The following is a 26,833-nucleotide window of genomic DNA, read 5'->3' as shown; positions in this document are numbered from 1 at the left end:
GCGCCTGCTGGCTCACTTCCAGTTTGAAGATGTTCCCGTTCCCTCCTTTCGGTATGACGGGTACGTCGGGCCCTTAGGGTCCCGTCTGAAGCTGTGTGAGCTTCAACTTCAAATTCACTCTCGGTATCATGGTCCGACTGAACTTGAGGGTCGTCTAGGGGACGCCTCTCTTCAGGAGTCGGTACAGACTTGGATGCCATCTCAGAAGTACTCTCCCCACAGACGGCGCCAAATGTTTCGAGGTTTTCTGATGTCCTGCGGGAGAGTTACAATTCCGAGACTGGAACCGGACGCCTGTACCTGCAAAATAACGGAGACTCCTGGTGGTGGGAGCTCCGCCTCCAACGGTCAAGTTAGTACTTGATTAAGGAGTAATTAATGCGGAAATTAAAGTGATTGGGTCTCTCTAGGTGAGAGTGTTTAATGTAGGTAATCTGCTTTGTTAGCGAGATCAGCCGGTTATTACGGTGTGTAATTAATGTGTTTTTTCGTAATCCCCCTTAATGAGGATTAAGGTGGGTATTTATAACCTTGGGAAACGTGCCCATCCTAGGTTTAGGTTAACCTAGGGCTGATTGGGCTTCCCTCGGAAGTTGGGCCTGGATGGCCAGTTTCTCCATTAGGCATGGAGTATGCCACATGTCATGACATAATAGGTCCAAGGTGGACGAATAAGCGCGTGCCACGTGGCAAGCCCTGACAGTTCCAACTGGGGGACACTTGGCAGGATCTGATTGGCCCACGTGGCGCATTCCGATTGGTGGGAGCAAAATCCCCTAATCACAACCCACTACCATCTCTATTCTCAACCACCTTCCTATACCTAATCTCTTCCATAGTTCAATCAACCATGAAAATTAAAGTCCCAAGTTGTTATTACACTTGCAAAACTCCTATTGACACCCCCTTATTTCCACAAGACAAAGTGATGACAATCACCCTTGTAAGCTATTAGCCATTAGATCCTTACCTTACCTAACAAATCAAAATACATTCCTTAAATTAGTAAAACTTCATATAAAAAGACAATGTATAAAATAAAACTCACTCACAACACTCAAAATTGTCACAAAAATAAAATGTAATAATTTTTTTTTTTAATTTTCCAAAAAAAAAAAAAAAAAAAAAAAAAAAGAGGTGCAGAGCATAGGTATGTCCCTTCTAGAGGGGGCCAAAGCCACGTGATGATTTATAAGCTCACCCTTCATCCCACCCCCCCTTCTCTTTCTTCTTCTTTCCTTCACCTTCCCTACCTCCCTCTCTTTCTCTCAAATTCCTCCCTTTTTTCTTTTTATTTTATTTTTAAATTTATAAAAATAAATAAAATAATTTTATTTTATTTTTTTTTCCTTTTTCTTCCTCACAAGACTCTTGATAGTGGCATCCATCTCTTTTAGGGATTGGCTCTTTCTTTCTCTCTCCGGAGCCAACGACATACTACTACTTAGCTTCGTCTTATTCATTCATCTTTTCTTCCTTTTCACGTCCCATCACTTATAAATCCTCCCCAAAAAAAAAAAAAAAAAAAAAAAAAAAAAAAAAAAAACCCAATTTCACAAATATTTAAAATCATTGGAAATTAACCATTTTTTTATACATAGATCATATATTATTATGGATACTACTGGGGGTGGAACATCCGAAACCGGAGGCGGCGGCGGCGGCGAAGGATCATCATCAGGACAAAGAGGAGAGCTCACCCATGGCTCATCTAGTGGCGGCGGCGGTGGTGGTGGTGTGGATGATGGGTTTCAGTTAGTCGTATCGACTACGACATCAACGACAACCGCAGCGCCACCAAGCAGGTACGAGTCGCAAAAAAGACGAGACTGGAATACTTTCTTACAATACTTGAGAAACCACAAACCTCCTCTATCTTTGTCTAGGTGCAGTGGAGCACATGTAATAGAATTTCTCAAGTATTTGGACCAATTTGGTAAAACTAAGGTACACATCACTGGTTGCCCTTATTTCGGTCACCCTAATCCACCCGCCCCGTGTGCTTGCCCGCTTAAGCAGGCTTGGGGTAGCCTCGACGCTCTTATTGGCCGTCTTCGTGCTGCTTACGAAGAGAATGGTGGCCGACCTGAATCCAACCCGTTTGGTGCACGCGCTGTTAGGATTTACCTTCGTGAGGTAAGGGAGAGCCAGGCTAAAGCCCGTGGTATCCCTTACGAAAAGAAGAAGCGAAAACGTGCTTCTTCTTCTACTACCACTACTACCTCCACTTCCGCTCCCACCGCCACTACAACAGTGGATGCAGCTGCCAGTAGTAGTGGAGTCCTCGGAACTGGTGGGTCCGGGGATGGTGGTAGCGGAAGTGGAGATGCCGCTGGTGGTGCTAGTACTGCTGGTGTAGGTCCTCCTACAACTACTACCTAATTTTTTTTTTTTTTATATATATAATTATTTTTAATTTGACTTTATTATCAAGGATCAATTATTGTCCAACGCTGGAGGATTAAATTGTGATTATATATTATGTGAAAGCAAGCATAATATTATTTTTCTAATCCAATCTCGTATATTAATCAATTAATTAATTAATCATTGTATATACTCATCATCATCATTATTATTATTATTATTATTATTATTATTATTATTATTATTATTTTATGATCGACCATTGTTGTAGAAGATGAAGTTCCATCAAAATTCAAACATATGATCATCTTATTATCCAGGTAACAAGTCATGTTCACTTAATAACTTGTTTTATGGGGGTTTTCCTTTATTTATTACTGTATTATTTAGGGGGTTAATTAATTTAATCAAGAAGGCGTTTTCTAATTAATTTCTTACTGTATTATGTTAAACAACAAGTTTTGCAACATTATTTTATTAAGCAGTGATTTAAGGCAAGTAATGGTTAAAATAAAGAGTAATTAGGTGCCGTCAAGAAACCCAAATCATTCCATTAATTCTTTAAATTACTGCTATTAGTATGTTATTAACTGAGTCATTAAGCTCTATTTTATCATTAGACAAAAGAAATTCTCTCACATTTTGCAGCTTTTGTCGTCGTGAGTGCCTGATAAGTCTTATCAATTTACTATAAATAAACATGATAATTATACAATTATTTCCTAACTTGTTATTTTTCTTGTTATGTCAATCAATAAAAAATGTACTGCTGTTACACAGAGTATATACCTATTACTTCTCCGCATTTGTCTTCTTTCTTGTATTTTATTCTCAAAACCAATAATTCAACTTTCATATTGCATATATATAAAAAAAATTCCCTATGTTGCTAGATTCATTTTTTATTTATTAATATTATTACGAAGTACTCTGTATCTTTTATTTAATTTCCGGCCACAGTCGATCTTGGAAATGCAATGTAATAGATTTATTGTATGAAGTAGAAATTAACTTGACAATTGAGGGGTATTTTTTTTATATATACACTACGTATATGTTTGGTAAAAGGTAATTAAATGGACCATTAAGAATATATACTTGTATACAAGATTAGTTGTACTTAGAAATAGATGGAGTGTTAGTTTACACGAGTAAAATAAGTGATAATTAAGGCTACATGACATACCCAAAAAAGAGTAATCACTTGAAGAACCTGAAGTCTTCCCTTTTAGCAAATGTCAATTTCAGCAGGTGAATTGTTGCCTTGCCTCTTTAACTCATGAAGTGATCCGTGTGCAATTAGATCAAACATTAAAGTGGGATGATAGAAATATATTAAATACTTGTAAAATAATCGATAAAATAAATTTTTAATAAATTAGAATTAGCTAGGACGAACCCAACTTAATTATCGTAAAGAAGAGGGAGCCCTAACACTACATACAAGTATACAACATACATATATAAACTCGTAAACGTTTAAAATTTCCTAAACAGTGAATAAACTAGGAAAGGAAGTTGAGGAAACAGTTAGTAAGTAGGAAAGTATAAAAATCTAGTGTTTGTTGGTGCTTTAGAGTGTATCTAAAATCAAAGATGTCCCCTTTTTCAGCATCTTAATTAATCTTTCTCTTTCTTTGAAAATGGTCCCCAAGCTTATTAGATTTTCAGATGAATGAGTGAGTGAATAAGTGAGTGAGTGAGAAAGTCATCCATTGGAATACTTGCTCATGCCAAAATTCCTATGATTTACTACACGTGTGCTTATTTTTTCTCTCTTTACTACTACTACTTCAGTTTCAGGTGCCATCTTTTTTTCTTTTCTTTTCTTTTTTTTTTTTTTTTGATGATTTGTTTTTTCTTTTTATCTCCCTTTTAACTTAACCTAGTTTGATTCTCCTTTATTTAACAAATATTGGCGCTGTTTTGATTAGTGCATTAGGCATGTAATTGAGTGCATATTTTACTTTTGCAGGTGTTTTAAAATTTATGACTTTATAAAGACAATTTCGAGTGTATACAATAATATTGATGCAAAAGAAAATCTTTACCTTTGAACCTTTAATCATTTGCAAGAATTGAGTTTTCTAAAATTGTCGGAATGATAACTTAGAAAGCACCTTAAAACTTTGAAATTGAGTTAACGGACCCTTTTTTGTTTGAGTGTTAAAGAAAGAAAAAAAACCATGTTTTAGATTTTACTAGTTGTAAGTTTTTAACACGAAATATGGGCCGGGAACACTCTTGTTCATCATTCAATTTGATTGAAAATTTATTAAGGAGTATTTCTTTTACATGATTGACTTTCAATAAAAACAAAAGCAATTGTTATTTATGTTTTCTCATGTTTGGAGTGAAGATAATGGTTTCTTTTTGGCACTTTAATTTGTGCAAGAGGGTATAGTATAATATAGCATATGAATTTGCTCGCTAGTCTATTTGCTTTCTCTTTCCTACCCCCTATCTTTTCAATGACAACAACACCACAAAGAAATTAAAGAGAAACTGAGAAAGATAACAAAAGAGGGGCAGGCACTTACAAAAAGAAAGTATAAATGAAATTAAATAAATTAATTAATTTTATTATAATCTTTCCGTTTGATTATTTGTCCTTACTTTAAATTTATTCTAGTGGAAAAAAGAAAAATGAAAAGAAAAAAAAAAAAGGAGAGAAAACCATCATCTCATTGAAAAGGACCAATAGCCAACCGTTGGTTTGCTTACAAATAGTATATGCTTAATTTTATGAATTTTTCCTGTTAATAATATCTTATGGATTTTATGTTCATAATATTTTATACAAAAATGATTAGTGGCAAGACCAACCAAAGATCCCCTATGTTTATTACTAATTTTCTTATAGTATTAATTAATAATCAATTGTCCCTTCAGTAGTCCTCATCTCCTATGAAATCATGCATGCATCATGGGTATTTATTTTGCTTATTCGTACAACTATCCTCTCTACGAAAATGTACAATAATGTGTAGTTAGTAGCTATTTATATAGGTATAGCAATATTAATAATGTTGCTATATTAATAAACAAATTAGTGGAGTAGCATAGCATAGATAAGGAATAATACATTAATACATATACTACGTACGTGTCATTATCTTTCTATTTTAATTCATTTTTCGATCTTTAAATTTATGTCAATCAAAAATAACAAAGCTAGTGATATATTGTTATCAATTAATCTAAGATGTGACACGCATCAAATCACCCTTAATTAATTTAATTATTATATATAAATAGTCATCTATAATACTCCACTTAAACAAATAAACACTCGTATAGTCATAGTTTCATCCTTAGTATACTCAGGCCCAATATTATGTCTCGTCGAAAAAGATTTGTGAGAAATCAATGACAAATCTATAAATATTAGTTGGTGTATCACGATTAACTTGGTTTTATCCTGCTTTATTAAGGTTTCCTTGTGGGTTGAGCTCCTTATTTCTCTCCAAGCCTCCACTTTACAAGTTAATTGTATACAAATATAGCCTCATAAAAGTTTTTTGCAATTTGTTAGCTTACATAGTTACATACGAAGTATACACTAAGCATAATTAGCCTTTTATTTCCCTCTTCAATTTTTAATCTTTAAAAATGATGGGTTGGTGGAGTAATTGTCACATAGCCATATATGGTGATGAAACAAGGTCAAAAAAAACGAAGTTGGAAAAAAGGAGTATAAAACAGATTAAATAGTTGAGGTTGCTTCCAAATTTCACTTTGTTGGCTTATTTTAACCCTTATAACAATCAAGGGAAATGAGCAATACAAGTGTTTCTTGCACGTATGCACTTTATTTTTATGCACATTACCAAGAAAAATACTTGAAAACAAGAGGGAAAGAGAGGCATGGGTTAATATCAAGTAAGCTACGGAGTAGAATCTAAGAAACAACAAATTAAAGTGTAAACAAAAGACAAAGAAAATGCCAAAAAAAAAAAAAAAAAAAAAAGCCGTACTAGTACTATTGCTGTATTATTACTGTATTATCTGGTGAATGAACTAATGCGGTTTCTTCAATGTGGTATTGAGTGATGAGTAGTGAGTGTCGTACTGTATCATGAAGAAGCTATCTTTCTCTCTCCTCCCCCATGCTAGTAGCCTAGTAGTATTAGCTGCCTACTACTTGTGATGAAAAAGTTGAAATTGGAGGCTCTAAATTTAATGATCTTTATGTCCATGATTCTATTTATTCAGGGTCTCTGTTCCACCCAATATAGAAACGGGAATTGCACGAATTGTGTGGGTCTGGATTGCACCCGTCATTAACAAGTTTCATTATACGTAGTATTTTAAGATTATATTTTCTCCGTTTCAATAATATTGTAACAGTGAGATTTCTGTATTATTTATCACTCTTGTTTGAACTTATAATATGATATATCTAAATGTTAAATAAAATATACTCATGTGTGATTTTGTTATATTTGCCTTATAAAATACTTTCACATTGTCAATTTTTTATAATTTTTACTCTTACACAATTATAGATATTTAACATATGAAATGTGTTTTGAAATACATAATTTCATCCTTGTTAAAATATAATTGGAACAGAATAAGTATGTCACTAGAGTTGAGGAGTAAGCTTTGGCTCTCTTCTTTTAATAATGGCTTGACTATTATTAAATCTAGAAAATTATGGGTGGCATTCAAGGAATCAACAGACATTAGTGTGTGATAAATGTCTTACAAATTCAACCGCAGATTATTGTGCAATTATTAAGGAGTTACATTTTATAGGGAAATTAAATACGGAATTTACACATATAAAGAGTTTTGGGGTGATTAGTGATGAAACATAAACACTTATATGATGCCAAATTATATTGAACTAATGATGACACATGACGGTAGCATGTTGTCCTTTTGAATTTTAATAATATTATTGTCGGTATGAGTTTTAATAATATTATAGATAGATATGAAGACTGTTATAATGATTAGTGATGGCACATAAGGTGATACTTACTGTTTATGTGACGCGAAATCATATTGAAGCGTTCATCACCAATGGCAGTAATATTATAGATATAGATTTCACTTAGAATACGATTGTACAAAGTATGGTGATAGACTTCATAAACTGAAAATAGGTTTGGGCTGGATTCATTGAAAAAAAGAGGAATTTTAGCCCACTTGTAATAAGCCTAATTAATGTTTCATCTTACAAATCATTTTTTTTTTTTTTTTTTTTTTTTTGACGAGATCAATATGTTGTTGGTGTTGATTTAAAAAAAATAATATTAAATTGTCGAACCAAACTAACTAGGTATAACAAAGTATATAGTACTTTGCATATATTTTAAAATATGTAAGGAGACCTCTATCAAGTAGATTGTGACATTGTGGACTTGTATGTGGTTCGGGTGAAATAAATTCTAATTTGATTTTATGATACACGTAAACGGATTATTTTTAATATACTGTAATCATTTATGGATTATTACACATTTATCGAAGATTTATTTCCATCACATTTTGCAAAACATGAAAACGCACATTACTGTAATTCAATTACGTAATTGAAGTATAAACAAGTACTCCGTATTTAGCTAAGCTCACAATCATTCATAGAATCATAATGTGTTACTACTAACACGGACAATAAAATACGTAAAGTATGGAGCATTCTTTTGATTAAAAATTTAATATATACAAGTACTAATATATTATCAATACATTTTTGTATAGTGTACGCATACATGTTTGCATGGTCATACAAACAGAGCGGTCGGCATGTTATGCATGGTCTATTATTTTCATACGCCTTTAAAATTTGCATGCATTATTTTGGTATCTTTTCACAAGAATGTCAACAATAGTTAATCTATAATTCTACGTACATTCTTATACATTGCGTCTCACGTGTGATGGGAGATTGTTAAGTCAGCGATCATTAAGACACTAATATATCATTATCTATCTTCATACATGCAATAATTGTGCAAGTAAAGTAATATAGCTAAAAATTATAATAGCAATGTGTATGGGAATGGGATCACCGGTATGACATGAGCATTGGAGCAAATTTGCGTCTATATGGGCTATATCCATTGTTGGCGTATACCCTTATCATCAATTAACCCAATTCCACTATACAGTGGAAAACTAGTTTGAGAATTGACATATTCATCATATTTATAGACGGAGCAACATGTTAAATAAACCTGAATTTCCATTGTCAAATTAATTTAAAGATTATAAACAAAAGTCTTATTATAAGTATTTTTAATTTGACAAAAAGTATATGTATATTATTACTTAATTAAATGGGTGGCTAAATAATAATAGTCGGTGGATTATTTATTATGTTAGTCGTAACTCCACTTTTGGATGGAGTAGCTACTCTAGGTAGTACGAGTAGCTTTAAATTAGGTGTAATTTTTGGGATCCAATCATTAGCGGTTTACGGATCTTAAGGTTGACGGCTAAATTGTTCCTTAGCTACGTCGAAATTCTTACACCTTATTTCAATTTTTAGGATTGCCTGCGTGTCAAATCTCTATTATTCCATTTAACTTTTCTAAGATAGTTTTAGTTTCATTGGAGTACAAATAATTCCTTTCATTTTTAGGATAATTAGCTCTAATCCATTGTTATTATTATAAGGTAAAATCAATGTAATCGGTCTATTTTATTTATTAAGATAAATTAAAATTGAAAAAAAAAAAACACATTAAAATTCCTATATGTCCAATCATTAATTCATTATAGCAATTCAAAAAAAAAAATACAAATTATTATTACTATAACTCTGTATTATAATTCGCTAATTCCCTAGTATTTTAAGTTAATACCAATAAGATACTCTATTAGGTTTAAGAAATTGAAAAAAGAGAAGAGACAAAGAAGGAAGCAGTGGGGCAATGGATAAGCTGCAGTGAGTAGTGAGTAGTCATGTCCAACATCTCTTTCGCCTTGTCACTTATGTCATTGACGTTTGGTCTTCCAATTAAACTATTTTGTTTCCTTCTACATTTTCGTCCACTTTTTTTTTTTTTTTCTCAACTTTGGGGGTATTATACATTTTATGTATTGGCTAGTCGAGAAAATAACGTACTCCGTAAAGAATAGCACGAATTATAAGAAGAGGATTTAATCACGAAGTTCATGAATAAATTTGTAGATCAATACAAAGTTTTATGAAACAATCATAGTCCTAGAGGGTCTGCTCGAATGAAAAGAGTTAGGGATAGAGTTCGAGTGAGACATCAACCCGATGACTAGAAAAGCTTGAAATGTGAAAGTGTTACGAGTACACACTTCGGTTCAATTCGTACCACAAATTTGTTATGATTTGAATATATGCATAGCTCCTAAGTCCTAACAAATTCTAGTGCGTACCAAAATTTTACACGGAAAATACATACCGTCTATTATGGTTTGGATCAATTTGAAGGAGTAATGTGACAATTAAAAGAGAAATTAATAGGAAAAGAGGTTGGGCCCATAATAGAAGAGCATCTCAACGAGACCATAAGGTGGCGCACCTTGTGAAACACGGCATAGCTTATCAGCCTTCTGTTCGATAAGGAGTTGATGGATGCAAATCAAATACGTACAGTAATTAGTCCAGGGACCAAAACGTAGGGTAGCTTCGAGGATTAAAGCCCAAAAAAACGGAAGATGTACCAATGAAATTAGACTAAACAATAAACATACGTGCTACTGTTTCCCTTCATTTTATTGTTTTTCATAATATATGAAATTATATAATCATCCACTTGTCTTTCAATTTCCATGAATTTTTTTAGAGAGTATATCTTTCTGTGAACATAGTTGCAAGGGAAAAGATGTAGATGAGGTTCGATTTTATATTTTAAATGTTACACCCAAGAATGTAACCAACATAACTAAATGGCATCCACGAGAAAAAATGATTATTTTTAACCAATCTCAAAATAAGCTATCTTTCACAGTTTTACTTAATTGAGATAATCCCACATTTGTAGATTCCTTCATAAATTGGTCCTTAGTGACCCTAAATCTAGAGCGTAAAATATTCTATATACTTAGTATATTCGAGCATGCCTCAAAAATCACAGCAATAATCTGTGATTAACCAAAATAACCTTGATTTTGGACTATAGATGTGTCCTCTAGTATGCATCTATTCTCTTGGGTTAGGTTAACTCTTTTAAACCTTGAGGTACACTACACAGGACTAGATCAAAAGGACAAAGGGTACGAGACACTTAAGGCTCTGCTTCAAATTTATTTGGGGGGTCTATTGTCCAACTTATAGTGCAAAATCTAAGTTATAAATCACAAACAAAAAAGATAAAAACTCTGAAAATCTCATAGATCTTGCTGCTCTTTCTAGGGCCCCTCTTCAGTGATGCCTTGTTATCGCTGTTAAGAACTTTTTAACATCAACAACCGACACTCTTTGTTTTTGCCATATTGAAAATGCATAACCAAAAAAAGGAGAGAAAAGGCATACAAATCAAGCATAGAGCATCTTATTCTTGTTATCATTTGATTTGATTTGAATTTATTCATCCAGGGACATCGGCTTTTCAGTAGATAATGAGGAATATGCATTGAGCATTTAAAAATAAAAAAAATTAAAAAAAAAAAAAAAAAGGAAAAAAAAAACCCAATGATCGCGATACTGTGATCCAACAACAGACTACGTAGAACATTAAATACCTGCATAAAAATAGCACATTTACCAGAACTATGTGAATTAATCTCATATAGGCGTCTTTAACTAAATTTTGTAGCATAACAATCAGCAACCTCAGGAAACAAAAACTACCACGTAGCCAAAAAGAAGCCTTTTTCCGGCCATGTACATAACTCAACCAATCCAACAATAAATAGTATGAAAATTCATTGGCAAGGTTGAGGAGAAGATAATCTGCCATCAACTCCCCCTTTCTATTAATTTTCTTCTAGATTCAACCTATTCGTTTAACCCGGCGTTATCAATATCAGCATCACCCATTCCAGTTTCATCTTCATCTTCACTGTTCTCGTCACCACTCTTCTCAAGGTTTCCCCGACGCAAACTCTCCAACTGCTCCAGGAATAGTTTATCATCCCTTTCACTCACCTGCATCCCAAAGTTAATAATTAGCCTACGAAATACATATTCTCAGCCCTCAGAGCAGGAGGAAAAAAATTGTCCCCAATAAGGCTCACACTCGAAATCAGCAGATCAGGCAATAAAAAAAGGGGACAGGATCACCCCAAAATGAAAAGGAATATAAAGCTAGGACGAAGAAATTTACAGTTCTTGGCGCCTCCTTCACCACCAGCTTTCCCTTGTGATGTTCAATTTCTTTAGTACAAGCTTCAATTGCCTTGTGAAGGGTGGCAAGACCTTGTTCCTGCAAGGATATCCAAAACATTATTGAAGGACATATTGAGAATTAAAGATCTACAGGAAAATATCAGCCCACACTCCACCAAGGAGGCAAGGACACCTTAAAAAAAAATTGCAAGCTTGTGTTTCAGAGATTGCAAATTTTTATTTCACTTTCTTTGTGTGTGTGTAGGGGCGTGTGTGTTGGGGGGAGTCTATTCTTGTTTAAATAGGCCAAAAATATGAGCCTATATCAATAATTTGGACAGTTGAAAACTAAACAACAGAAATTTGAACAGCCTTACATAGCAAGTCTTGCTTTATAAATAACTCAACTTAAAAGTTCTTCTATATTCAAGTGTCCAAAGACCATCCAAATGTAACATAAAAAAAAATAATAAATAAATAAAATAAATAAATAAATAAATAAATAAAAGGTTAACCCTATATTGCAGAAGCATGAAAAAGCTTTCAGAAATTCAGCTAATGACATTGAAAAACCTACGTACAGGATAAGAATTGCCACAATAAAATTAAGAAAAACAAGATTATTGGTAATTGCCATCGAAGGGTCCATCCATATACAACGACTAGCAAGTAAGGTTATCACTTTTCTTAAAAGGACACATAATTTCTTCAAGATATCAAACAACATATTTTTTACATATTCTCTCCGAGATGGTGAACTAACCTTATCAAGAGTCTGAGTGGTCAAGACATAAAGTGGTGGAGCAACTAGTTTAATTTTCACAGGGCAATCTTCTGTTCCAGAGGCTTCAGCTTTACGCATAGCTTCCTGCAAATCATTATACCCATCAATGGAATTTAGAATATATGTAACAACCACCAATAGAATTACAAGACAACATTCAAAACCACGAGAGCTTATAAAAGCACATTATGGAAATATAGCACACGTGCCCTTTACCCTCAAAAGCTAGGTGAAAGAAGATGGCCATTTCTACAGCTCAGATCAGGCTCCAAAAAATAAATATAGATGTGACACAACACAGAAATAATGACTTTAAAGTCCCAGCAGTTCAAGTCATTTTGATAGAAAGAAGCTAAATGATAAATTGCGCATCTTCAACTATATTAACATATTTATCACAATACAAATTTTCATCCCCTAAATTAGTACCATAGTTAAACACTAAATGGCACAAAATCAATGCAACATCTAAAACTAAAAATCAATCTAGTAAAAAAGAATAAAAAAAAAAAAAAAGAGTGATGGAGAAAGGAGTGAAAACTGTATCAGGAACTAAAGCTGAAGAATTCATAAGCTTAAAGATATAAAGGCTTTGAAACTTTATCATCACATATCCATACAAAAAATCAGCATGTACAGGTATAACCATATAAGTGCACATCTTTAAACTCATGCAACTCAAATATTAAAAACAACCAAATCGCAATACTTGAGCCTAAAACTTCACTACTTTAAAACCTATGTAGAAGCCTCAAAAACAAAATTAACTTAAACCACACAAGTTCAGTGAAAACGAACACCTACCTTGATATGAAGCACTCCGTCAAAGTGGAAACATTTCATTTCAATATCAGCACGGATTTTTAGAGGCTGAGGAGTCATTCTTCGTCTAATATTCTTAATCAGAGAAACCTTGATCTCTGGGGTTACAGCAGGAATCACTTTTGTAACCTGCAGTAAGTGCATATGAGACCTGAACCACAATTATCACCAATGAAAATAAAAAGCGAGAAAATTTGCATACCTCCTGACCATCAGGACCGGTTTCTTTGACTTCATAGGTGAGTGGATCCAAAATAGTGTCAGGGTCATTCACAATTACCTTGAACGCCTATTTTAATGAAAGAAGTTAGAAATTTATCAAAGGAAAAAGTCATCCAGAATACAAAAAGGAAACAAAATGAAAATGCTTACCTCAAAAGCATGACCATACTTCCGATACAGAGGCCACCCTATACGTATGTATAAATCCTGCATAATGGAAAACACATTTAATCAAGCCAGCATGAAGATTCAACCATTATGTCCTATGCATAAATCAAAATTTCTTCTGCTAAGTAAAAAGAGGCAAAAACATTAAAATTGATACAGAAAAAGAGGTTAAGATCGAGAACAAATGCCCAGTGAATTCGGCAGCATGTTTATTCTTAAGTAGCTCAGAAATAGAGTATGGAGACTAGAGATTACATATAACTTAGAAGTCAAAAGGGGTATTTCCAGTCATCAAAACTAAAAAGTTATTTGAGGCATGTGATTGAAGGTTTAGCAGCTAATTAATCCACAAAAACAAAACCCAAATTCAAGCCCACTAAACAACATAGTTCTAACACTGATAAAGTGATTCATCTCCAAAATGTTGTAAATGTCACAGCAGTTCAGAGTCAGATGGACATGCATCCTTCTATTTAAGTGATTTACAGCCAAGGCTACCTTAGCTACAAAGGCCGACCTAGAAGTTCAAAAGGTGAATCATATTCCTCAAACTCTCCCCTCCTATAAAAAGACTTTGAATGTTAAAAGAAATGAAAAGAGAACACAACCGACTTCCTTCAACTCCCAAGTTACAACACATTCTTTGTCCCAAACAGAGTGTTACCATTGTTAACTACTACTACTATACAAGGATAAACAAAAAAATCTTTTCTTTCTTATAAATCTACAACACAGTACAACTTGCCCATGCTGCCCTTTCTCAAAAATTTCCAGCTCACACAACATCAGTCCAATGGAGTACAAAAGGCAATATTGTAGTTTAGATCAGACTTCCACACTGCGGGTGACTTATCACTAAATTACAACACATTCTTTGTCCCAAACAGAGTGTTACCATAGTCCAGTTGTCCACCACTATACAAGGTTACACCAAAATAAATATTTCCTTTCTTATAAAACTACAACACAGTGCAACTTGCCCATGCTGCCCTTTCTCAAAATTTCCAGCTAACTCAACATAAATCCAATGGAGTACAAAAAACAATATTGTAGTTTAGATTAGACTTCCACACTGCAGATGACTTATCACTACTTCCCAATATCCACACAGCCCATTAAACAGCAATAACGAGCACGAGGAAGCTGAAAAGGATAAATGAGAAGAAAAAATAAATCCATATTCAACTTTTCCTCAATCAGTCCATTTAGATGGGGGATATAAACAAATAAGTGCCAGGACCTCCCAAGGCCCTGACTAAAAAATCCTTTTATCTTTACCAATAGTAAAGAATACCTTATGGGACATACATTAAACAAAATTACACAATAAACTTTGTTATCATCCTTAAATCACTAACTTTAATCAACAAAGTATAACTATAGTTGCTACTAGAATCTAAAGAAGATAAAAAGAAGCTAAGGAATGATTCATTAACAAATCAATTCAATAGCAAAACTAGAAAACTTTTCAAGCCATGAGAGTAACAACCACTGCAAATTTCCGACGTGCAAATATACTTGACCCAATCAAATAACATTTAAATCCTCAAACAGAACGCTTGTACAAAATCCATGATTGAACAAACAAATGAAGCAAAACCAAAGAACCTCACGCTTAATGCACAAGAATTATAATTTAACAAAATCCCCAATTAAAACAACAAACATCATACCAGATTACCAGTATTGCTTTGAAACAATAATACATCAATAACAAACAAAATTGATAAATTCACAATAAAAAATCAAAACTAAACTCAAATTAAGAAATAGAGAGAAGAAAAATAACCTCCAAATCCATGTTCATAGTTTCGGCAACATGACGCATAATCGAATGAACAAGCTTACTCTTATTATAGCGTTCCTCACATTGAGCAATATCTTCTTCAGAAACCCTACGTTTACTAAGATCGATGTAACCCTTTTCCTTATCAACCCTAAGAACCATAACGGGTTCAGTACGACCCACCCGAATAAGACTGTTAACACTCCGAATACGACGACGAGAAAGTTCAGAGAAAAGGATCATTCCTTCGATATTGTTGTACTCCAAAAGAGAAACATACGCACCCATGTCTGCGATGTTCTTCACCTGAATCATTACCGCCATATCCACTTCTGGGTATCGAGATTCGTACATCCGACATTCCAAATTGGGGCCTCCGCCTGCCATTGATGCGATTCGGAGGAGAGAGAAAGAGGGGAAATTTGGGAATTAGGGTTTTTTTTTTTTGGGAGAGTTTGAGAAGAAGATGATTTTAAAAAGGGTGGTGAATTGTTGCTGCTGGGTTGTTTTTATATTTTCTGTATTCTTTTATGGGAAGGTTTGCGTGGGGTTTAAAAACGTCGTCGTTTTGGGGAATTAAATTTTTTTGAAACATGGGAATTAAATTTTGATTAAAAAGAAAATTAAAGGATGTCGTCGACAGCAGGATTCGGACCTGCGCAGGCAAAGCCCAACAGATTTCGAGTCTGTCTCCTTAACCACTCGGACATATCGACAACTTATTACTCTTCTTTCGTGTTTAACTTTATCTTTATAATGGATAATTTTTAAAATTAATTTTTTTTTTAAAAGATATGAAGCATATAAGTAATTTAAACTTCACTACATACTAGTCTATTTGTCTACCTTTAAAATTTGACATAAGTAGTATATAAATATATAATAGAATGTAGATTTACAAGTACAAGCAAGGGCTTGTGTTAGAATTTATTTTTCAATTTATTTTAAGGAAAATTTGTTAATTACTACCGCAAGTTAATATTATTTTGTAAATTATTACCGCAAATTAAAAAAGTTGTGAATTACTATCGCAAAAATTTTTAAGATGTCGCGATTACTACCAAACCCCCATTAAACCCAACTATGACGTCATTATATCACTTTAACCCATGATTAAAGCCCTTAACCATGACGGCATTATAGCCCTAACCATTTTCTTTTTTTGGGGGGGCTGGTTAAAGCCCTTAACCATGGTCAAACACGGGTTAAAGGTGTATAATGACGTCAAAGTTGGGGTTAATGGGGGTTTGGTAGTAATCGCAACATCTTAAAAAAATTTGTGGTAGTAATTCACAACTTTTTTAATTTGCGATAGTAATTTACAAAGTGGTATTAACATGCGGTAGTAATTGGCAAATTATCCTTTTATTAATAACCTTATAGATAATGGTTTAAATCGACTTGTTTTTAAGTTGTGTTAGACATGCATAATTTGTCTCAAAAATAAGTACAACTACTAGAAAAGTTCCCCATGATTTTAAATTTGGATTAGATTAATGTAAAAATATATTACTATATTTGATTTGGAGTTAGGCTAAGTAAGTAATAAGATGTCAAATGCAGGTAATACAATAGACAATAAACTACATTGACTTTTTCACATGGCGTAGTTCATTATCAAGGCCATTTTGCTCTTCATGATTTGGATTGTCGGAGACTTCTTCAGCTCCAACTACAAATATTTCGTCGGGAGTGGCAGGGTTGTCTTCCATTTCAGTTTTAGGAACAACTTGACTGAGTCATCACTCATCAGCCAGTCACCCTAAATCCACATTCAACTAAATCAACTAAGAATCAAGGCTCTCCATAATCAGATTTCGGAGCGTGGATGTCCTATTTTTTATCTCCGTCTTGATCAAATTCGGCACCCACCACGTGCGATTCACCGGCCACCAACTGCAATTTACCACCAACCATGTGCAATTCGATAAACAAAATGGCTTTTTTTCCATTGTTGTCCATTGAAGAGCTCCAACAATTGAAAAATTTGTAGATCTAGGGTTTAGAAATTGGAAAATTTAAGAACTAAAGAAAAGTTTGAGGAAAGAGAAAAGACATGTAGCTAGAGAGTAGAGAGAGAAGAATATTGTGGCTTTTCCGTGATAGAAGTGGGTGTTATTTTTTTAATGTAAATTGTGAGACCATTGGTATTCTGAAATAATATAAAATTAGAAGGTGGGGACCATTAGGTATTATAATATTATTAAAAATAAAGAGAAGTTATTAAAAAAAGGAAACATCTCATTTATTGCAATACAGTTGTAAAAATAAAACTTCTCATTTATTTAAACACCAAGAGAGTATTTCAAATTTATTTAGGTTTGAATATATTTTTATTGCTGAAAACATTTTATTTAAATAATCTAATAATTTTTTTCATATCTATAAATAAACTAAATGGTCCACGTGGCAGCTTTATATGAAAATTTTTCCTGGCTAAATAAAAATATAATGTCATCATATTTTCTTTGGTTTTATATTTCAAATTTAATTTCTCCTCCTCTCAATTTATCTATACTCTTTAATTTATTTATTTTTCTTCTATCACCAACTATTGGTATGCTTCATTGAACAAAATAATCTGATGTATATATTTTTTCTATTTTCCTTTATATATTACACAAGTTTAAAATCATTTTTTATTTGCTTAATTAAAATCGTATATTAAAAATTTAACTTTTATGTATATGCTTAAATTTTCATATTTGGTTTGTTCTTCTTCAAAATTAACTTTATAAAATTAGAATTTACAACTAATTGTCATGTCTCATCAATTTTTCTAATAAGTAAGAATAAATAAAATATATACTCTATATTTAAAAAAAAATTGTGCATCGCACGGGACTAATCTAGTATAGTACATATTAGTTTAACTAAACCTGCATATTATATAAAATTTGATAATGACATAAAATTTCTAAAAACATCATATCATATTATATATTATATATTGCACGTATATGCGCAAACAAATACGTGTGTTTTACATTAATATATTTTTTTGGAATTTTAATATTGGATTTCCCATTAAAACTTTATACTCCATATTACTTATAACTGCAATTACCAACAAAAATAAACTTTATATTATATATTACTTTTTTTCATTTTCCGACAACAAATTTCAGCGAGAAGGGCCTATTTGTTATTTTCCTTCCATAATAAAATCATCACTCTCGTATATATTAACCAACCCTCTTCTTCTAGTAAAAACTTGATAACTTGTTATTTGGTATGATTTTAGGGTACTTTTGAACCTTGTTTTCGTGATTATTCGACATCAAAGTTCATTATTTATCCTATTTTTATACAAATTTTGTACCATCCATGCTTCATGGGTTGTTTGTGTTTTTGATGTAATGTAGCTATTTTTAGCATTATATATGGACGTGATCAAGCATGAGTGAACAAGGAGAAGGGAAAGCTTGGTTGATAGAGCAATTAAGAAAGAAGGATAAGTGCCTTAAAGAGAAATGAAAAGCTTTTGGAAAGTTTGGGAAGGATTTTTGCACTAAGGTCAACTTCAACTGACCATAACTTTTGTTCCACTCAACATTTTGAAGTGATTCAAATTAGAGATTAAATTTCATCTCAAGAGCTTTCTGACGACTGGTCACATGCCTTATTCTGATGAGTAACAAAGAAGTTATAATCTTCCAAAAATAAGTTGTTTCGCCAGAAAAGAGTTGCACGTCCGTGCCAATAAGTGGCACGTCCGTGCAAGTCACTACACGTCCGTGCCAAATAAGGCACGTCCGTGCAAGGTCAGGCAGTAGCTACTGGTCGTATTTTAATAGGTCTGCACGTCCGTGCAACCTTTGGCACGTCCGTGCCGACCTGTAGACGGGTCGTTTCCTCGTGTTCTCCGTCCTTTTACTTGGGGGTTATATAATACCTCTTTGGCTTCATTTGTAAAAAAAAAAGATCTTTTACAAGAGTTTTAGCTTAGGTTAGGATTTTTAGAGAGAGAAACTCTCATTTTCTAGAGAGAGAAAGTGTGAAAAACTTGTTGAAAGCTTGGAATATGAAGAATTGAAGGAAGGAAACTTGAAGATTTGATTATTTCTTGCATTATCAATGAGAATTTCTTACTCTCTCTCTTATTTTATTGCTTTAATTACTTATTTTTGTATCTTTTTTAGTTTTATTACTTGTTTATGTTAAATTAGTGTTTGGATTCATGTTCTTAGTAGTTTACTACTTTAGTTTTGCAATTTATAATGATGTGTGAGTAGTTCTTTTACTTGGGATGGTTGAAACCATTGATGAATTCACAAATACTTGTTTGCATGTGTTGATTTAGCTAATGTGGGATGTTAATTAGTTAAGTTTAAGTGGTTTCATTGTTAGTTCTTGTAAGTGGCCATTGCTAGAACTATTTATCTAAGCTTTCTCAACGAAGGATCGAGAGATGAACTTGAGTTAGCTCCCTTATGCTTAATTGACTTGAAATGCCATGAGAATAGGAATTTCCAGTCAAGGGAATGTTTATGTCATCGTGATAATGCTTTAACACTTGTTTTATGCTTTGTAACCACGAGAGTAGATTGTATTCATAACTCAAGTAATCCCTCTAGCTTGAGAGAGTAGCTGGATGCCTTAGATGACTTCCCCTAATTTATCCCCAAATTGCTATGTTTTGTATGTTAAATTGTAGTTTGTGAATGACTTAATTAATTGGTGGATACCTTCCCAAGATCCTTTTTATTATTGTTTGTAGTTTTTCATTATAACTCAAAACCCAAAAAGACTTAACTTAGCTTATCACAAATCGATACTTGTTAGTGCTCCCCTTAGTCCTTGTGGGATTGACCCTTACTTGCCCTTTCTACCCATTTGAGAGACCAAGTTAGGTTTTTATCTTTGGTAGGCTCGACGACGGCCTATCAAAACTCAATCTTAAAACCTAAATCTTTGTGAAAAACGCAGATTGAAGAAGGAAAAATGATTTGGTTTTTTAGATTGAGCTTTTGCAAGGAAGAGGAAGGTGGTTAATACATACGAGGGTGAAGATTTTTTTTGGAGATAAAATAACAAATGAGGGCCTGTTCTCTTATGTTGAAATTCAGTTCAGTTCAGTTCAGCTCAGTTCAGTTTAGTTCAGCTCAGCTCAGTTCAGCTCCTAATTTCCTTCTCTTATAAAATATTCATTTCAGTTCAGTTCAGTTCAGCTTAGATCAGTTCAGTTCAGTCAATGAGAACAGGCCCTGAGTCCCACTTACCAGAATCAGTTATCGTAAAATGAAAAAAAAGAAACAATTTAAAATTAGGGGTTTTTATAAAACTTTTTAGCAAGTAGGTTTTAACAAATTTTCCTGAGTAGTTTTTGACAATTTTTCCTTAGATTAATGTAAAAATTGGTTGAATTTAGATTGGATTTGAACCTGATGTCTACCAAATTACGAGTATACTAGATATGATTTGAGGTAGGCCAAGTTATGAAGTAAGACATCTAATACGAGTACCAATAGACAATAAATTGGATTGACTGTTCGTGCCAATCTGAGACATTACAATTTCAATTGCTAATTTAAGCTGAAGTAATTAAAAAATATCTGTTGAGATTCTGAACAACCTTCTTCCACACAACGAAACTCACAGACTAGCAAAAGTACAGCTGGTTTACATAGACAACATTCACGAATTTAACAAATTCTGCAACAAACGTTATATACAGCATAAACGGTACTTCATGAAAGCCTTTATGGCTTCTTGAGGCAAAAAAAAAAAATTTACATGATAACATGATTTAGACCATCAGATCCATCCACGATTGTATGAAGGACCACATTTTCATTAAGGGTGTCGCCTTTATGGTCTGTTCTGTGTAGGAAACAAGGTGAACATGACTAGCCTTCTTTGTAATAGCACTTGCAAAGGATACCACATTACAGGCACTAGGTTGTGGTCCTTTGTACGCTTTACATATGTAGGTTATAAAGTCTTCAAAATCCTAGAACATATAGATTTATACAAGAATTAGTTATTCATTTTCATGAATTTAAAAAAAAAACCCTTCAGTTATGAGGACAGAATAATGGACATTTCTCACCTCAAGGAGTGGTTTTCCATCCACAACAACCCAAGGCACGTATTTATGCAGAGGTTTGAGGGCATCAGTTAGAGCTGCGTACTTTAGCCCAAGCTGCATGGAACTTGATATGTTAAATTCAATCAACAGAAGGCAGAAACAATAGAAAATACATAAACAGCTACCCATAAAGCATATACCAAGGAAACCGAAAACAGAAGAGCAAGACTCCAAATTACAGCTCACTACAAAAAATAATTCCTTCCAACAGTATAAAACTGAGAATTTAAGGTGTTTTTATCAATTCTTCATGTGTCAAATTAGATAGTACGCATTGTTCTTTAACTATATCAAATGTTAGCCAGAGTAGAAAGAGCTGAACAAAAAGATAAATTCTTATAAAAGCCTTCTTTAAAACCATCAGAATATTCATTCATAGAAGAATACACCAGTAACACCACCATCATCACCACCAAAGCCTTATTACTAAAGTCACAGAGTTTACAACATGAATAGATAATTTTTCTCCTATGGTCATCCACAAAGATCCTCTTCTAAGCCCACTTTCTTCATGTCCTTTTTAACTCCCTCCATCCAAGTCATCTTTGATCTTTCTCGGCTTGTTTGAGATCTCCATCAAGTCAATTAGACAACCCTTCACCTTCCTTATATCATCCTCATATCAATATCCGCAACTCCAACTTTCTTCCGAATATCATCATTCCTTCATAGATCTCTTGATGAGAATAAATAAATGAAAAACTTCAGAACACATGTAACTTTTTATTTTAATTTTTTTTTTAACCAACTGTTATTAAATTTACTAAAAGAGAAGAATGAAGTTTTATAAACTTCTTATATTGCTCACACACGCATGGCATGTGTTCTTAGTTTGTCAATATAAAAGGAAAATCACCTTATCTTACTGGTTGCTTATTGATTGATCATGTAGAGTGAAATAAGCATTTAATCCATTGCAGTTACCTAAATGCCTCTAACGAGGCTCTTGGTGGAGTAAGAGCAGTTTAATCTATAATGAATTTTGATTGCTTTAGACCCTAATAATTTGGAATACATTTGATTTAAATTCTACAGTATTTACAACATACTGTATTTGTGTATACGCATAGATATCAAAGGCATGTAAATAACAAAAGTTGGACTAAAGGTGGCAAATATTTCCATGCTAAAGATGAAAACTGAGAACTAACGTATAGCGCAAAAATAAGGTATATTTTGGTTTATACTCGTATTAGCAACACATGCTAGCACGAAACAATGAAAATTTTGCCCCATAGAAGACTGACCTTCTTTCCAGCTTCACTCTTGTAACAATCAGTAATAGGTTCTGGATCCAATCCCAATTCCTTGAAACAAGTTTCCCACTGGTAGTACTTACCCTCATAAACAAGACTCTCAACGCAAGTAATAAACGGGAAGTGGTCATCCTGCCAAAGAGTTTGATCCACAACATAAATTAGCTTCTGTTTTACAGAAAGCAGATTCTTCCATCCAAGAAGACACAAATCAAGATTAGTTTATAAAAGAAGTGCAAACTTTAAACAAAATGGCTAAGATACATGCAAATCACACTCTCAATTACCTACATGCTCTGATAAGAAACAATTCAAAACAATTGGGCGTAGCAAGCGCAAAAATTTAAACAAAATTATCCGAAATTGGTCTATTTAGATGAACTCCCACCAGCCAAACTTCACAAAAAAATGCAGCTATTGAACTCAGCAGTCCCACCAGATTAAATTCCATATCATATAGTATCAATTCAAATTTAGACCAAAACTGATGTTATTATCTCAAATTGAAACATTTAAACAAAAACATTGATATATAAAATCAAACAAGACAATTTAAGCAAAATGATGTGAGCTATAAGTAGATGAAACTACACCAAATATGTATATAACTATATATTTCAAGAAATACTTCACAAACACAAACACAAACACAAACACAAACATGCATATCTACCAAATTCTAAAGTGTTAAAAGTTGTATTAAAAGTACTAGAGAAATAATCCGAAGAACTATATACCAACTTTAGGTTTGCTAAAACTAGAAATATTAAGCAAAATCAAACATTAGTTGCATCAATCAACGAGTAACAGAAATCAATATTTGATTTTGCCAAGCAATGCTAAATTAACCCTAATTTAAGAAATGTTTCAAATAATTTCAAAGTATATGATAAATTAGGTAAAATAAAGGCAAAAATTATTAGGAGAAGAAAATATACCAGATTAGGCCAAGCATGAATGGCACAAGCTTCAACAATATTAAGCAAACATTCATTAGGACCATGCTGAAATCATCATTAATCATCAATCAAAACCAATAAATCACCATTAATCAAATTCAATTTTGATAAAATCGATAAAAATAAAATTAAAAACGAAAAAATGTTGAATGAATCAAACCTGGCAAGTAAAGGAATTATTGGAAGTGAGCTTAGCATTGCCCCAAGGAAAAAGGCGAAGGTCAACGATGTCGATTATACCGTTTTGGAAGATGATTGCGAGGTCGTTGATGATGAAGTCAGCACTGTACAGACACAAGCTTTCGTAGTACAAATCTAGTTTCACTTTTTCTGCAGAATTTGAAGTTGCTGGGCAGATTTGGGTGATTGTTAGGTGTGTGAGGAGGAGAGAGAAAATTCTTCGAAGATTTGGAGACGCCATTTTTGGATGAACTGAGGATTCTGGAAAAGATTTAGTTTTGATTTTGAAATTTGAGGGTTTTTGATTGATTTAATTATGGTTTTGTTGCAATGTGGAAGAAAGAGAGACAGAGAATGGAGGGAAAATGAACTTCATCAGGTTGTGGTGAACCTAATTTAGAAAATGGGCTGTATTAATACTTGCCAATTTTTTTTGGCGGACGTAGATTTTATTGTATACTCAGGTGTACATAAAAAGATATTCTGACTAAAAGGAATGAAAGCTTAGATGTGGGTTTGTAATCAATTGGTGATATGATGGTTAAAACTAAAAAGAATGGTGATAAATATTCAGCAAATTCTATCATACACTCGGGTGTCCCTAAAAATTATGGGAAATTATGTATTTCTTTAGAAGTTGCATTGGAAGTTTAGTTAGAGTAACGAAAGGGATCATCTTTCATTTGCGTGCCATACTAGGCACATTGCCACATAGTTCATTCATCTTGCATGATAGGCAAAGTAACCATCCTAACTTCTTTAACCAATCTAAATGTTTGAAAAGGATCAATGTCTTCAATCCAATTAAGTGACATACTCAAAACGTACAAAGTTGTGAATAGGTGTAACGGTTACTAACTCAAGATGATTATTGAAATCATTGAGAACCTTGGACAATTCAGGGTTAAGAGGATACACAAAGTTATGAATGGCAACAATGTTGGCCGGAGGACATGTACACCATTATCTTTAATTTACAAGCAACTTTTAGCTCATTATACTGATATTGGTATGAATTACATCTCACTGATCAACCTACCTTATCTCGAAAAGAGATCATTACATTAATTACTCCATCTACTAAGATCAGGGTTATACTGGTGCCAATACAAAACAATAATTCAATAACACTCTAAAAACGGACAAGGTTGTTATTAACATCTACATGCCTAGATGGTAATAGACATTGAACAAAAACCACCGCGATGTCTTTTACATAACAGGGTTTGATTTATATCATTTGATCAATCCATGATGTTATGGTAGACCAAATATTCACCAGGAATTGTGTCTTTGCAGTCTGTTCTGTGTAGCAGACAGGATGATAATGATTCGTCTTTCCTCTCAGAACACTTGCAAAGGATGCTTTCTTGCAAGCACTAGGTGGAGTTCCTTTGTAAGCTTTGCATATGTAACTGGTAAAGTTTTCATAATCCTATAACATAGAAGGAAAAAAAAAATGATATTAATCATCCTGAACAAAGAAATGATGATGACACAACACAACTTATGTACACTCGGACAGTGTTGTACATGTGCCTGTGTGTACGTTTATGAAACTTACAGGCCGCGACATAGAATTTGCAGTATTGAGGACAGCAGAAATGATAGTTTCATAGTTCTCACCTCAAGAAGGGGTTCTCCAGCCACAACTACCCAAGGCACATATCTATGAGGAGGTTCGAGTGCAGCAGTTAGAGCTGCATATTTTAGCTGAAGCTGCATACATGAAGCTTGATGAGTTAATTTCTGATTACATTTACAGACAACCTAGCAAGAAACTGTGAATATAGGGAACCAAAGATGACTGACCTTTTTGCCATGATCGCCATTGTAACAACTAATAACAGGTTTTGGATCCAAACCCAACTCCTCGAAACAAGTTTCCCATTGGGTGTACTTGCCCTCAGAAACCTGACTCTCAACACATGTAATGAATGGGAAGTGATCTTCCTGTAAAAGAGTTAGATTCGGGTTATAAATTAGTACAAGTCCTCTAAAATGTTTGAGACGGTTGTAAATGATACATGTATTACATACTCCGTATTAGATTTCATTCTTCAGCTGCTATAAATTGGATCAAACTTACAGGATCATGATGATATATACCTTCAATGCAAACATAACATAATCAAAGTAAATTACAAGCTCAAAAGAGATTTACCAGATTAGGCCAAGCATCAATCGCACAAGCTTCAATTGTATTAAATCGGCATTCATTAGGACCATGCTGAAATGAAATCATCAACAAAAAAAACAATTAATCAGTCTTAATAGTATTCTACGATAATTTACTCCCTCCGTTTCTAAACAATTGATGTTTCAGACATTTTCAATTGCACTAAAAAGTTGAATACAGTCATACAGACCTGGCAAATGAAAGAGTTGTTGGAGATGAGCTTGGCGTTTCCCCAAGGAAAAAGGCGAAGATCAACAATATCAATCAAACCATTCTCGAAAATGATGGGTAGCTCATTGAGGATGAAATTGGCACAATAAGGACACAAGCTCTCATAATACAAGTCTAAAGGCACCTTTTTCGCCGAATTTGGACTTCCTAAGCACACTTGAATCACAGCTAAGTATGCAAGAACATAGAAACACCGTCGCAAAATCAAAGCCATCTTTGTAAAAACAGAGAAATTACAAAGTATGGAGATCAACTAGGTAACATAATTACATCAGTGTTGCTACTTATATTGATGTTTGTGGATGTTAGGGGAGTAGAGGTGGCAGTGTGAGAATCTTTCAGATTTTTTTGGCCCACTTTTATAGTGTTAGTTTGAGGAATCTTTGTGGTTTAAGTATAGTACACATAAGATTCAGATATTTGCTTAGGTAGTTTGATTTGTTCAGCTGATTTTTTATAATTAGTTGAGTGGATAATCATAGTAGTTTACATCAGATGACACTAATTTTCTGACTTTTATTACAGCATA

The 26,833-nt window shown here is 33.4% G+C and overlaps 3 protein-coding genes and 1 non-coding gene across 6 annotated transcripts; 1 reads left to right on the top strand and 3 right to left on the bottom strand.

Moving 5' to 3' along the window:
- The first annotated feature begins 943 nt into the window (after positions 1-943).
- LOC110684184 (protein LIGHT-DEPENDENT SHORT HYPOCOTYLS 5-like) lies at positions 944-2,557 on the top strand. The gene has a single exon (XM_021860593.1). It carries the CDS (start codon positions 1,615-1,617, stop codon positions 2,380-2,382), a length of 768 nt encoding a protein of 255 aa, XP_021716285.1. The 5' UTR covers positions 944-1,614; the 3' UTR covers positions 2,383-2,557.
- Positions 2,558-11,058: 8,501 nt separating this feature from the next.
- LOC110684183 (eukaryotic translation initiation factor 2 subunit alpha homolog) lies at positions 11,059-16,013 on the bottom strand. Its single transcript, XM_021860592.1, has 7 exons — positions 15,412-16,013; positions 13,605-13,661; positions 13,435-13,521; positions 13,215-13,361; positions 12,390-12,494; positions 11,625-11,723; positions 11,059-11,446 (listed from the first exon to the last, which is right to left on the bottom strand). The coding sequence occupies exons 1-7, from the start codon at positions 15,793-15,795 to the stop codon at positions 11,297-11,299; spliced, it is 1,029 nt and encodes a 342-aa protein (XP_021716284.1). The 5' UTR covers positions 15,796-16,013; the 3' UTR covers positions 11,059-11,296.
- A 29-nt stretch (positions 16,014-16,042) lies between these two features.
- Positions 16,043-16,124, bottom strand: TRNAS-CGA. The gene has a single exon. It is a non-coding gene; the product is annotated as a tRNA-Ser (tRNA).
- A 4,740-nt stretch (positions 16,125-20,864) lies between these two features.
- LOC110684182 (gamma-interferon-inducible lysosomal thiol reductase-like) lies at positions 20,865-26,739 on the bottom strand. Of its 3 annotated transcripts, none has more exons than XM_021860591.1 (5): positions 26,264-26,739; positions 23,694-23,759; positions 22,747-22,887; positions 21,461-21,553; positions 20,865-21,361 (listed from the first exon to the last, which is right to left on the bottom strand). In XM_021860591.1, the coding sequence occupies exons 1-5, from the start codon at positions 26,516-26,518 to the stop codon at positions 21,158-21,160; spliced, it is 759 nt and encodes a 252-aa protein (XP_021716283.1). In that variant the 5' UTR covers positions 26,519-26,739; the 3' UTR covers positions 20,865-21,157. The 3 variants fall into 3 exon arrangements, with proteins under 3 accessions (XP_021716283.1, XP_021716281.1, XP_021716282.1); XM_021860589.1 differs by lacking the exon at positions 26,264-26,739 and adding an exon at positions 23,875-24,403; XM_021860590.1 differs by lacking the exons at positions 20,865-21,361; positions 21,461-21,553; positions 22,747-22,887; positions 23,694-23,759 and adding exons at positions 24,817-25,329; positions 25,521-25,613; positions 25,707-25,847; positions 26,059-26,124 and having other exon boundaries at positions 26,264-26,712.
- Positions 26,740-26,833: the final 94 nt, after the last annotated feature.

Source organism: Chenopodium quinoa, unplaced genomic scaffold (assembly GCF_001683475.1).
Source record: "Chenopodium quinoa cultivar QQ74 unplaced genomic scaffold, ASM168347v1, whole genome shotgun sequence".
In the NCBI taxonomy this organism is placed as follows: domain Eukaryota; kingdom Viridiplantae; phylum Streptophyta; class Magnoliopsida; order Caryophyllales; family Amaranthaceae; genus Chenopodium; species Chenopodium quinoa.
The sequence above is the reverse complement of the archived record's forward strand: the minus strand, read 5'-3'. Positions and strand labels throughout refer to the sequence as shown.

Bases quoted from the DNA above. Each gene is read 5' to 3' on its own strand.
- LOC110684184 (XM_021860593.1), top strand. From the start codon at position 1,615: ATGGATACTACTGGGGGTGGAACATCCGAAACCGGAGGCGGCGGCGGC.
- LOC110684183 (XM_021860592.1), bottom strand. From the start codon at position 15,795: ATGGCAGGCGGAGGCCCCAATTTGGAATGTCGGATGTACGAATCTCGA. The intron at 11,724-12,389 runs GTTAGTTCACCA...ATATCCTTGCAG, and splicing joins CCACTCAGACTCTTGATAAG to GAACAAGGTCTTGCCACCCT. The intron at 11,447-11,624 runs GTAAATTTCTTC...TTTGGGATGCAG, and splicing joins TGAAGGAGGCGCCAAGAACT to GTGAGTGAAAGGGATGATAA.
- LOC110684182 (XM_021860589.1), bottom strand. From the start codon at position 24,135: ATGGCGTCTCCAAATCTTCGAAGAATTTTCTCTCTCCTCCTCACACAC. The intron at 22,888-23,693 runs GTATATTTTCTT...ACTCTTTGGCAG, and splicing joins TTCATGCTTGGCCTAATCTG to GATGACCACTTCCCGTTTAT. The intron at 21,362-21,460 runs GTGAGAAATGTC...TATATGTTCTAG, and splicing joins ATGGAAAACCACTCCTTGAG to GATTTTGAAGACTTTATAAC.